The 13363-nt window shown below is 40.2% G+C and overlaps 1 protein-coding gene across 1 annotated transcript in view; it reads left to right on the forward strand.

Annotated features, from left to right (window-relative positions):
• PRKX (protein kinase cAMP-dependent X-linked catalytic subunit) overlaps positions 1-13363 on the forward strand; it is a 66155-nt gene that overhangs the window by 41235 nt on the left and 11557 nt on the right. The window contains exons 3-4 of the mRNA XM_066619889.1: positions 207-470; positions 10789-10908. Coding sequence (XP_066475986.1) covers positions 207-470; positions 10789-10908 — 384 coding nt within the window. The remainder of the gene's footprint in view (positions 1-206; positions 471-10788; positions 10909-13363) is intronic.

The raw sequence follows: 13363 nt of genomic DNA on the forward strand, positions 1-13363 counted from the left end.
TTTTTAGGGGAGTTGTACCACTTCTCCCACCGGACACTGTACCCTACTCAACAAATTCCTAGTTCTTACTGCTTCCTCTTTGGGGCCAACTTATTCAGAAAACAAGTGTATGTCTGAATTTCAGTACTTTAAGAAAACTAATAGATTATTTTTGCTGTATTAAGTTGTTTTACTAATATTTTATATATGTATCTCTTTTATTGCAGATTTTGGACTTACCATGATGAACGTTTTCTATATATGTTGATGGAATATGTACCTGGGGGAGAACTTTTTAGTTACCTGCGCAACATGGGACGCTTTAATAACAGCACTGGACTGTTTTACTCTGCTGAAATTGTTTGTGCAATAGAATATCTCCATTCAAAAGAAATTGTTTACAGAGACTTAAAACCTGAAAATATTTTATTAGACAAAGAGGGACATATCAAACTCACAGACTTTGGATTTGCTAAAAAGCTAGTTGATAGGTAAGCTTTTTCCTACTGAATCTTTTTTGGTGGGAGGGTAGATGATGAAATTTCATACAAAACTGTTAGCATCCACCATGAAACAGAAGAACAATTTCTTTTTTAATCCATTGGTGATACAAATACCTTGCAAATTCTTGAAATTAGAGTTTGAGAACTTTGAAGTAACACAACAGAAATATTTTAAGGGTAGAAATGAAAAATCATTTCAGTTATTTTCAGCCTAAATTAGGCCTAATTCCCATGTGAATTTGTGCCACTCATGTCTCACAAGTCAGTGAATAAGCATTATTTGAAAAGTACTTCATTTCTGGTGCAATAAGTTACGAAGGTTTTGTCTTAGGTATGTGCTCTGTGGTAGCATTTTCACATCTGCAAGGTATCACTGCATGCTGTAGTAACTAAAGACATCTGTAGGGCTCATTTATACTTTCTGGTCAAAGAAATATGCAACTTATTCATTACATCTCTTGATAAATGCCATTGTGTTTCAAAAGGGAGAGTCTGACTTTAAACATGGTGAATGTTTTCAGCATCCACAGCTGGCCATATATCCCTATCCCATATGTGTGCATCAAGTGTGCAGATATTTAATGGGAGATATGTGAATAAGTATCCTAACTAGTCACAATCTAGAAAAAGTCATACATTTTTAAAAATTACTGTTATCACTCAGTGTACTCTCAGAACAGTAGGTGATCTAGCCAAACAGAGATGGGAACATGCCAGAATATTAAAGTGACTTCTGTGTTTGAATGGGTGAAAGTCCCTTCTCTCCATTGGAATTGGTTTGGTAATTTCCAAGCTTATTTAGTGAGCCTTATCAGTCTTCTGAGAGTTTTCTATCAGTTGAGCTATTGGTGCATGTATTCTGACAATGCTTCACATGCAGCTATATTGTATTTCTCCATGGGAGTTGTAGTTCTGGTACTAGCTGTAGTGGAGAGTCTTAAAGTTCTTGTTCTCTTTTGCATGCAGCCCTGCCTGCCTACCTTCCAGAACAAATGTATCCAGAAACGAGAATGTTCGATTTATTTCTGGAAAATCTAAAGCTAAACAACCTAAAACAATTGACTCAAATAGAGATGCTTCAAAAACTGTGTGGTTGAGTGGTCTAATCACAGTAGTTGGCAATCAAGAAGTGTAATATCTGGGCTAAGAGGCTAATATTACTTTTTGTGCATGTACTTGTCTACATAGAAGTTGCTTTAGGTAACTGGTCCATTGATTGTGCATGCCCAGAATCTTGTTTTGTATTCTGAGCTGGAAGAATAAAGTTTAGGGAAAATGGCATTTGATTTGCAGTATGGCTAAGCATTATGAGCTTGAACACATTTTGACACATGTGATAACATTGCTATTTCTGCATACTGGCCTATGTAGTTCTGTTGGGGGATTGCATGCATTGACATGTGGAGTTTGCCAGATTCAAATTCAGTTTCTCCGGTTAATAGATCTTGAGGTCAATGCTGAGAAGGCTCTCTCCCTAAAATCTAAAGAATTTGGAAGTAAACATTACTGAATTAGATGGAGCATTAGTCTCGCTTTGTATAAGGCACTTCCTTACAGCAAGTACAAATGTGTCCAAGGGATGTCATTGGGAAAGATAACAGCCCAGTACTGAGCTGTCCAGAGCGCGGGGATGCCACAGCGGTGAAAATAGCTGCCACGGCATCCAGTACACCCTGAGCAGCCGCTGCTCCCTCTTCGGCAGAAGGGGATATTCATCCCCTTCCCCTGAGTAAAGGAAGTAGCCCTGCAATGGAACTACTTGATTCTGCAGCAGCTCTGGAGCTGCCACAGAATCAAAGTGCTCCATGTCAGACCACAGGGCCGAGTACGGAGCTCAGGATCCAGTGGAGCTGAGCTCCACCAGTCCCCACCCTCTTCCCACCCTGCTTCCTCCCCCGGCATGCTGCCTCCCCCCACATACCCCCACCTCTCCACCACCTGATGGTTCGGGCAGCCGCTGGGCAGTGGAGCACCGGCTTTCTAACGGCACTAGCTCGGTGCCAACTGGCGCTGGGCTAGTTCCAGCACTGGGCCGGTGCTGAGGGTTCCCAAACTTGCTTTACAGCTCATTTGCAACAGTGGGCACACACTGTTTAGGTTTGGGCTCTAAGTTGGAGAAAAATGACCAGATGAGCATTAACAGATGCCATCCTTCTGGAGGTTCCTGTTTATAAACTGGTATCTTATCTTCAGCAAGTTGTTCCTGGGGGGGGGGGGGGGGATTGCTAGTAAGTCCCTATTCAGTTTTCGTCCAAGGAATTGAAGGTGTCCTCCTCAGGCAGTTTTCATCTAGATATTAAAATGTTTAAATTTCAGACATTTCTCTTGTCCTAAAGATATGAAAGAAAATGTCATGTTCAACATCCAGACATGTCCTTCAGTCCGAAATATTTCAATCTTTTTAAATTTTGCAGAAGTCATGAATTTTACAGGAAGAGTAGTTTATACTTCAGTGCTAAGCCACATGGGAAAGTTCACAAAAACTAGCCTTTGTTTTTGTATTGCTTTTTTTATTATTATTATTTTTGAAGGGCGGGTAGTTTGGGATACCTTGCAATGGAGTGCTTTGTGGAGCTCTGCTCTGGGTTGCATTTCTGTCTCTAAAGCTGTTGTTGCTGTGACAGAATGGTAATGTTAAAACTTGAACTGTGACTTCTGTGCAACACCATCTCACTGGAAAGTCTAAATTTGGATTTTTATTTAGAAGGAAAATAATGTGACTTTCATAAGAAGCTGCATTCCTGATGATTACTAGGTTTGTTAGAGTAGTAATGATAAGATTACCCCTGCATTATAAGGGCTGTTTTTCTATTGCTTTTGATGGGTACTGTACAAGATTTGTAAAATTTAAGTATACGTTTCTTTTATTGCTATCCTGTTGGCATGAAAATGAAATCTGTGACCCGTCTGAAAGATGAGACTTGTTGAACTTCAGACAGATATAGTAAGGGGACCCCCTTATTATAGAGCATGTTTCCCAAACTTCCCCTAGGGGCTGGGGATAAGAATAGGCCCTCAGTTTGGCTGTACTTGTCGTAAGAGGCAACTAAACAGCCACCAGGTAGATGGGACTCGTTAGCCTGGGAAGGCAGCTCATCTGAGAGAAGGAAAACTCTGATCCCAAACCTCCACTGCCTTGTGGCTACATCCAGTTATGGAAAAGGCTTTAGGAGTCAACCTCGAGGCAAAATCCGGAGCCGGAGTCCCTGAGACAGTTCATGGCTGAACACAGTCACTTGTGTTCTCCTGCTACGCTGCTGGAACCAACCGTACTGGCTTCTGCGTTTCCATTGGACCATTTCAGAGACGTGGAGAGGGGGAATTTGCTGCATGGGTAACAGTCTATCCTCCATATCTACTTTACCCAGGCTTCGCGCACTGGAGAGGACACTCTGTTCCAGAACACTATTCAGAGTGCGATACCATAGTCTTCCAAGACTGAAGGATGCCAACAAGGTTCCCAGACAGTGGGTTGGGGTCCACTGATGGGTCACAACCTGATATTTGGTGGGTTGCCAAACAGTGATGGAAAGATCAGATAACTAATTGCCTCAAGCCCTGAGGCTATTAAAAATCAGATACCGTAGCTGCTAATTACCCTGCTAAGCTTCTGCAGTTTGCAAACCCGTGTAAAAATAGGGAGAAAATAAATATATAAATAAATATTACTTCTTTCTAGATCACCTTTTTAAAAAAAAAAAACCCCTCATAAAACTAGATGGGTTCCGATAAAGTATCATTTTAAAAATTGGGTCCCAGTGCTGAAAAGTTGAGGAACCAGTGTGTGGAAGCAATTTTTAAAGGTGTATCAGTTCCATTGCTCCCTTCCTCTCAGTGACTTGTACACAGTGTACAGATTGTTATAAGGATTTTGAGGTCTCTTATAAAAATGTTTCTTTTTACAATCAGAAACTAATGGGTTCTGAAAGAAAATTATTCCTTTTTCATTTAATCTCATGGGCCTCATTTTAATGTTTAAAAAGAATGAGTACCCCTATTTGCAGGTAATAAATGTGCAGTAAGTGGTCCAGAATTAAGCACTGGATTACTGTCATCCCCCAGAACACAGTCTGAATGAACTCTGAGGTTCCTTTGCAAGATAATTTGGAGTTCCTCAATGAGAAGATCTGTAATAACAAATGCCCTGAAAAGACAGTTTGCTCTCCCCTACTGATCTTCCTCTACAGTATGGAGCTGCAGGAGTGTTCAGGGGATATTTGGGCAATCCCTCAGCTCAAGCATGTTGGTGATGAGCTAAACTCTAGGTAATCCTCTTCTTGGGCAGTGCAATCCTAACTTGCGCTGGAACAGGCAGGCCAATGGGTCTGCACTGTATCCAGCACAAGTTTGGGGCTGGCTGAAGCTTGACCCAAGGCAAGGGGAACTCTGCGCTAAGGTGGCACAGATCTGAGCAGAAGGGAGCAGCCTCAAGCTGCTCCACGCTGCCCAGGTACAGAACTAGGATCCTGCATAACTACTTGATCCTGGCCCACTTCCCACATGCCTGCCGACTGTCCCACCCACTGCCTGCTGTCCCCCCACCCCAGAATGCCTCTTCCCTGCCCTCTTCACAGCCCCGCGCCAGTTGAGCTTAGCCTGCACGGACTCGCCTACTGCTGCCGCTGCACAGGCTGGATCTGGCATCTGTGGGCTGGCACACCTCCGTATGCCAGTGCTGCTTACTCCGAGGGAGATGCAAACATGCTTTACAGCACATTTGTGACCCTCCCAGGTTGGCACAAGGGACTTGCGCTGGCCCATGGCACAGTTACAGTTGTGTCCTTACTTGTCTATGCATCACAGAACATGCCCAAGAATCCTCTGCATTGCAGAGATTTTTCAGAATGACTTGGAAAATATTTATTTGAAGGCTGATTGCTACAGATTCTGGTTAACAGAGTCTGTGATAATTTAGATGGCGATTAAGTACAAAGTGAAACGTCTAAGCCTAGAGTGACTTTGCATGCAGTGTGGAAAGTTGAGGATCTTGTATAATACTACCTGTTTTCTCAATTGAACATCCTGACATCTCAACTGAACTCTTTTAGGGAAGTGGATAGTAGGAATGAAGTTAAATTCACTGCCTTTCATTTTTGGCATCTCACAGTAGAATGACAGAGTTCATATATACTACCGATTTAAAACTGATATGGCTTATAAAAAGAATATGAACCAATAGCATGAATGATGTTACCATACCTGCGTTTCATATTATGCTAACTACATTTACCTTTGTGAGTATGTTGATCTCTTTATAGTAAAACACTATATACAGTATTCGCCATGTATTAGCGGCAGACTTTCTGCTTTCTTCCTTGGTAAATTGATATTTTGTTGTAATTCAACTGAATTAAGAGAAGTAATAACTCCTGTTCAACTATTTTACTCCTATATAATAAAAGTAACAAGTGACAGCTACTAGTTAAAGGAAAACCACAACCCCAGGAGGTCAGGGCCTCCAAGTTATCTATTCTAACATTTGTTTATCCTTTGTGGAATGGCATCTGACTCGGTCCATTGACACAGGGTATCTTTGGAGTCCTTCCCCCCCTTTGTTTCTATAGGGTTTTCTGGTATACAGGAGATTGAGGGGGGATAACATAGGAAGATAGCTAAAGCGCAGCTAGTGCTGCTAAGAGTAGACTGGGGCATTTGGGGCATTTGTTTGAGATTGAGAAAATAACATAAATTATTTATTTAGTAAATAATTATTTGCTAAATAAATAAATTTATTTAGTAAATAATTAAGGTAAAAATACCTTCAGTAGCAGAAGCCTATGAATGGCACAGCACTGATCAGAGCACAATCTTTGTTCTTCTGTCTGCAAATACTACCCAGCAAAACTGTTTCAGGTTATGAATGGCATGACTAATGTGGGCTATCTCTGCTTGCAGTTTGAATCATCTTCTGCTCATTGTTGGTCACCAACTGCTTTGCAGACTAAATCACTCATATTTGGTTTGGCTTGGGAGTGCTGGTTGACTGAGGCTAAAGACTGACCTTACAGAAAAAGGACTTGCAGTACATTTGCAGTTCTGTGAGCTTCCCTTCAAAACAGAAAAATCTTGCCTTCTCTTCTTCCCATGTAATGAAACGATTCACTTAGGGCTACCACCACATCTTTCATCTGGAAAAAGTCACAGAGCACCGTGCAACTGGGTGTCTGATATGGAAGCAGTGTAGCTTCCTTTCATCTCCATCATCTGACTATGGAATGCTTTAAGTCTCCCCAGGTGAGAGAGGAAGAAGCAGCAGCAGCAGTTTTGGGGCAAGAAACTTCTGTGACAGTCTTTGTGAAAGCAGGCTCAACAAGTGTTACAACCTTTTATATGTCTGCAGCCATAGACTCAATCCTATCCACTTGGAGAAAAATGTATTTTGCTTCACTCTATAAACATTAGATGTGTTGGATTCATTATCTTCATTAAATGGTTTTGTTTGGAAAACTGTACCTTGGAAAACTACCTTCCCTAAATTCCATCACATAATTCTAAGATCATTTATGCCAATAAAGGTTCCAGCTGTAGATAGACCAAGCTGAATACGGGTGGTTTTGGTGACTACTTTAGCTGTTTAGCTCCATTCTTCTGGAGATTTGTCAGGATTCTGACAAATATTAACAAATACTGTATAGTAGAAGTAAGTTCAAAACGTTTTGTTCTTTCTGGTTTAAATATGCTCTTTTCCAGAGTGGATCGATTAGTTCCAGTGATTTTATATTGTGATCAAACCACAAGACAAACCAATCTAAATCATTGCCCTAAAGCAAGTTTCTCAGTCTGAAATTTGTGTATTTTCTGAAGAAACAGAAGACCTATGACCTTTTCTTCTATCCTTCATTGTACAATGCTTGCTTGCATAAGCGGATTTTCAATTCCTAACTGGCTGTTGCTTGAAACAAGTACTTGTAAAGGAATGGGCTATTTTCTTTGACTATTTACAACCATAAGTAATATTTATACATTGCTTATGATGCTTTCAATATAAAAGTGCATTTTTTAAAAAAGCTCTTTACCTCTGTATTTAAGGAGAATATTGCAGTTGCATGGTGAACAAGTTCCACAAGACCAGCTTTATGATGTGATTAGTTCCTATGTGCTTTGGTACAAAGTGGCTTCTGTATGGTAGCTTTTAGACCAGCCTTTGGAGTAGGGAAGATTTGAACGTAACAGTCACAACATTTTAAACAGTTCATGATAAAAGCATGGTCTAATTGCACAGATAACACTTGTGCTGATGGGGTCTCCTATTTTAAATGTTCAGTGTTCCTGTTGAAGATGAAATTAGCTTCAGGAGCTAATAAATAGCTGACATGATGTAAAAACACAGACAGTAATAATCAGGGACTGCTGCTAGATGGCACTAGAATGCAATATTTTGTAAGGGACAAAGTTTAAAATGATGCCTCAAGTTTCTTGAGTTGACAATTTAAACAGCTAGCTTTTATGCTTTTTTAATCATTTGAACAGCTTGAGAAAAATATACTTGTGAATAAGCACTCAATTTTGAGTACTAAGCTTGAGAAAAATATTTACAGTTTTTGTGTACTCCTAAAATTAAATCTTTAAGTTAAAATGCAGTGTAGTACTATCGCCTTGGCTCCTGCCTTTTGAGGACAACTAAATGTGTGGTTTAGCTCATTATTACATTGGGAAGAAAATATCAGGTTAATATATTATCGGATAGTAATTAGAAAAATGAATACATTGGACTGTAATAAGCCTTTGCATGACTGTATTGGTATGCAAGGCATCATGCCACACAATTGACGTTACATGCTCTAACACAAGCCTTAGGAATGGAATTTACATTGACTGGTTTGCTGCTTAAATATTTTGATTGCAACTACCATGTGAGACACCCTATGTTGTAATGTAGACGAATGAAATATACAATATTTCAAAACGATTTTTTTTCTTCTAAACCGCTGATTTCTTCAAAAATCAATACAGTGTTCTTAATCTCTTGCCTTTCTTAATCTCTTGCCTTTTACAAAGATATAATCAAGTTTCTGGCAGCAATTTCATAGTGCAAGGGTATCTACACAGCTAGCTGTGTGGGTCAGGTTCCTACCTCCAGTTATGTCTGTGAGTCTTGCAGGATACACGGAGTTGTGTTGTATTTAATTTTTATATAATATCAGTTACTTGGAAGTAATACTATCGTTCCTTTATATCCTGATTTTTATATCTTCATAAATTTATTAATTTATTAAATAAATTTATTTTATATTTATGTTGTGGTTCTTGAAAAATAGAACCTTCTTTCAATTGTAAAAATCCCTATGGGGATTTAAATAGCCTGCCTATGTAAACGGCCTTGAATAAAGTCTGAGGAGAAATCTGACGACCAAGAAAGGCGGTATATAAATACCTGTATAATAATAATAATAATATCTCCAGCAGGATTAACCCCTCCTTAGCTCAGCTCAGTACTGAGCCTCACTGATGTTCTACTATTACTAGCTATGGAGCTAGCCCTTGTTATACAGAGTCAAATTTTTGCCCCATCTAGGCCAGTAACTGTATATATTGACTGAAAGCTCTTCAAGGTTTCACAGAGGTTTCACATCTTTCCGCATGTGCTGCATCACTGAGCTACAGCTTCTTCTCACATAACTACATGTGACTGTAGTCCCCTCCTCACATAACTACATGTGACTGTAGTTGGAGCCCCTCTCTCCAGGTTTTGTAGTACAAAGTTTTTACTGCTTGCACAGTAAAGCATCTAACTTGTATTTAATGCTGTTGCTTTGGAAAAGAATGCATTTGGCCTCACCCTAAGTTAAAAAAGATTTTTAAAATCATAGGCTTAGAGACTTAATGGAATATATATGGGGCATTTGCACAAACTTCCCATTCAGGTTGGGAAGCTTCTCAGAGTTTTGTTGGCTAGTTCAAGAACTGCACAGATCCATGTTCTCAGGGCTCTAGAATATTACATACTTGCACCTAGTTTCCTGGAGGTTTCAGAATCCTCATTTGAGGGAGTTTGCACAGTTCTGTCTGAGTTTGGATTAGGAACATGGACCTGGCTGGACGGTTCCCATAGGCTAGACCAGTGGCTCCCAAACTATGAGCCATGATTCCCCAGGGAACCATGGAAACCAACCAGGGGAACCATGGAGTTCTAGCAAAAAAAACTGCCACCCTGTACAATGTATAAGAGTGTAGCCCTAATGGGGAGCTGCAGCTAATGGCCCAGTAGGTCAAGGGAGCCACCAGTCAAAACATTTTGGAAACCACTGGGCTAGACTTCTGCAGCAGTCTGTCAGTGGTTCCACCTTCTGAACACAGTCTGGAAACTACAACTGGTTCAAAATATGGCTGCCAAAATATCAGTGTAATTTGGGTTATACTGGTTCACAGTTTGTTTCCATGTTAACATAAGAACATAAGAACAGCCCCACTGGATCAGGCCATAGGCCCATCTAGTCCAGCTTCCTGTATCTCACAGCGGCCCACCAAATGCCCCAGGGAGCACACCAGATAACAAGAGACCTCATCCTGGTGCCCTCCCCTACATCTGGCATTCTGACTTAACCCATTCCTAAAATCAGGAGGTTGCGCATACATATCATGGCTTATACCCCATAATGGATTTTTCCTCCAGAAACTTGTCCAATTCCCTTTTAAAGGCGTCTAGGCTAGACGCCAGCACCACATCCTGTGGCAAGGAGATCCACAGACCGACCACAAGCTGAGTAAAGAAATATTTTCTTTTGTCTGTCCTAACCCGCCCAACACTCAATTTTAGTGGATGTCCCCTGGTTCTGGTATTATGTGAGAGTGTAAAGAGCATCTCCCTATCCACTCTGTCCATCCCCTGCATAATTTTGTATGTCTCAATCATGTCCCCCCTCAGGCATGAGGCATGTTCTATTTGAAGGGCTGGTGGTGATCTAGTCCCAGTCTGTTTGGAACTTTCAAGGTTATCTTAATGACCATCTTAACCCATACAGATGCTTCTGATTCAGAAGATGAAGCATTTGTTTGTCTTAAATCAAACTGCTCATTTGAGTTGAAATCCTGTGCATTCAGGAGCTTCCAGTTCTTCTTGCACATTAAAGGAAACATGAAAGATAGGCACTAAGCATCTCATTTATAAGCAGTCAGAAAAACACCTATGTACATGGGTTTTGGAATGCTATAATGTATCTGTGATGTTTGTAAATCTTTAAATGTTGCAAGCTGTTTCTTATTATTAGTCTTTTTACCTTGGGCTGCTCAGTCAGCATGAGATTAATCCTTTGACAATATGAATTTTAATTCTAGTTTCATATTAATTCTTACTATTTGTTCTTAGGACCTGGACGTTGTGTGGGACCCCAGAGTATCTTGCCCCAGAAGTCATACAGAGTAAAGGGCATGGAAGAGCAGTGGACTGGTGGGCCCTGGGCATTCTGATATTTGAAATGCTGTCAGGGTAAGTTTTGGGGAAATAGGTGAATAAATGCAAGTACAGATATGAAAGGGCGAGGACTGTAGCTCAGTGGTAGAGCACATGCTTTCCATACAGAAGGTCCCACTTTAATTCCTAAAGCTTCTGGTCAATGCAGATGATGCTAAACTAGATGGTTTGGCACAATATAAGGCCATGTCCAGCTGTCCATGTACTCACGCACACACAGAGGCTGCCCTTTAGAAATGAAAAGGGATGATAAATCCTCCTTTACTTATATGAATATGGTGACCTTCAAGTGTTGTACGTCGAAACATGTGTCCATGACAGAGACAAACAATCTTAGAGCACAATCCTATGTTTGTATATTCAGAAGTAAGTTCTATTGAGTTCAGTGGAGTATACTCCCAGGTAAATGTGTATAGGATATGATTTGGCCTTGTCCATTTAAATCTTCCTCAAGGATTTGGCATGCACACTGTTCCTGAATCTGTGGTAAATTTCCAGGCGATCAACACCGCCCACGCTTAGGTTATTTAGCTGCAGTCCATGCCTACGTATCACTCAATAACTGCTTGCTCATTTCCTATCTTAAGAGCTTACCCAATGCCTCCCAGATGCAAGGGAGAGAACCAGGATGCAGGTCACTTGTTTGTCTTGTGTGCTCCCTGAGGCATCTGGTGGGTCACTGTGAGATACAGGAAACTGGACTATATGGGCTTTTGCCCTGATCCAGTGGCCTCTTCATGTGTTCTTATGTAGTCAGTAAATGTTCTTCCACACAGATGAGCTTTAAACTTGCATTTATTTATTTTTCTTTTTGAGAAGGTGTTCCTTTTTTTATTTAAAAAAAATATTCCTGGATAGTTTCAAATTCAGATTTCCTTAATTTTTCCTTAAAGCAGCATTTCCCAAACTGTGGGTCATGACCTAATGCTCAAATCTGCGACAAAAAGCCTTACCTGGAGTCCCTGGAGGCTGCTTCCAGGTTGCATTGGCCCACTGTGGACATCAAAATGCTTCCCCGATTCAAAAGGAAGCTATTTTTGGTTTGCAGGAGCTACTTCCAGTTTGCTTCTGCAATTTTCTTTTGTGTCCAGGAGGTATTCTGAGGCCCACAAAGGCCAATGGAAGCTTGCAGCCAGCTGGTGCAACCCTGAAGTAGCCTCTGGAGATTCCAGGCAAGTCTTTGGGGTGCAGATATGAGCAGATGGGTCACAGTGCTCAAACGTTTGGAAACCACTGCCTTAAAGTATTAACTAGAAATGTTTCTTGTGAATGCAGCTGGATTGAAGGGGACAAATTATGTATCATGCTTTCCTTGCCGCTCTCTAAATTATAAGTTTAAAATATGTGCTGCACCCTTTATGCAACCTGAAAAAGAGTTTTGGAATTGTAAGTGTTGTATGAAAACCGCTTTCAGATTTTGTACACACTTGTAAATCTTGTTTCTGCCATTGTAACAACCGTGGTGCCCTGCACCTCCCTACCCAGTTTGAGAAGTAACTTGCCCGCCTAGGGTGCACTTGGACATGAATATGTACATGATATGTTGCATTAATTTTGTTTGAGAGAGGGTATTGAATAAATCCACTAGATGGCAGCATTCTCAGAATAATATAGAAATGTTTTGTTGCAAGATGTCCATCTTGTACAGTTTATAAAGTACTAAACCCAAAATTGCCCAACTTTTAACGGAGATTTGTAATTGAATTGTTGTTTTTTTTTCTGTACTATAGCTCTTTGACGGTTGCATGAGTGCAAGTGCCTAATTGTATGTGATTTTTCAAAGTTCTAAAGTATATGCTTTATCATAGCTATCTCCAATTAACTGTGTGTATGTGGACAAAAAATTGAATGCATTAATTATTTCACAGTTGAATAAATGCAGTTGCAAAAAGCAAAGAACTGTTTCAAGGTTAGGCTGTTTTTTAATCTTAGAAAACCTTGGGTTTTGCAGAATTTCACCACAATATCAATGATTTTCTACCTCAGAAACCTGACTGTGTATGGCTTACAGTACTGTCTACTCATACTTGTATATATGGTAGCCAAGGACATTCTCTGCCTCACAGGAACCAATTATTTGTGTGTGTGGCTATTTGCTCTGTTTTTTCTCTAACAACTTTCCTTCAGTCCACATTCAAATAGTTAGCTAAAAGATAGAAAATATGAAGTTGTGTTAAAAAATTTCTGTAATAAAAATGAGGAGTCCCACTATATAGAAATGATACCTGGGCTCTTTAATTTCTTTAATTTTTATGGGAGTCTCACTAACTCCTGGTATTTTATTAAAACATATTTTGCGTCAACCCAGATTTCTGGAGGTATGAATTAGAAGATATGAAACATGAAGAACTGGGCAGAATACTATATTTCAAAACAATCCTTTAATGTTCAGGGACACAGTTTCTTGCAAACAGAATACTGACTTGAGGCCTTACTTCACTCAGTTATTAACTATGAATTCTCAGAAATC

Source organism: Tiliqua scincoides, chromosome 3 (genome assembly GCF_035046505.1).
Source record: "Tiliqua scincoides isolate rTilSci1 chromosome 3, rTilSci1.hap2, whole genome shotgun sequence".
Lineage (NCBI taxonomy): Eukaryota > Metazoa > Chordata > Lepidosauria > Squamata > Scincidae > Tiliqua > Tiliqua scincoides.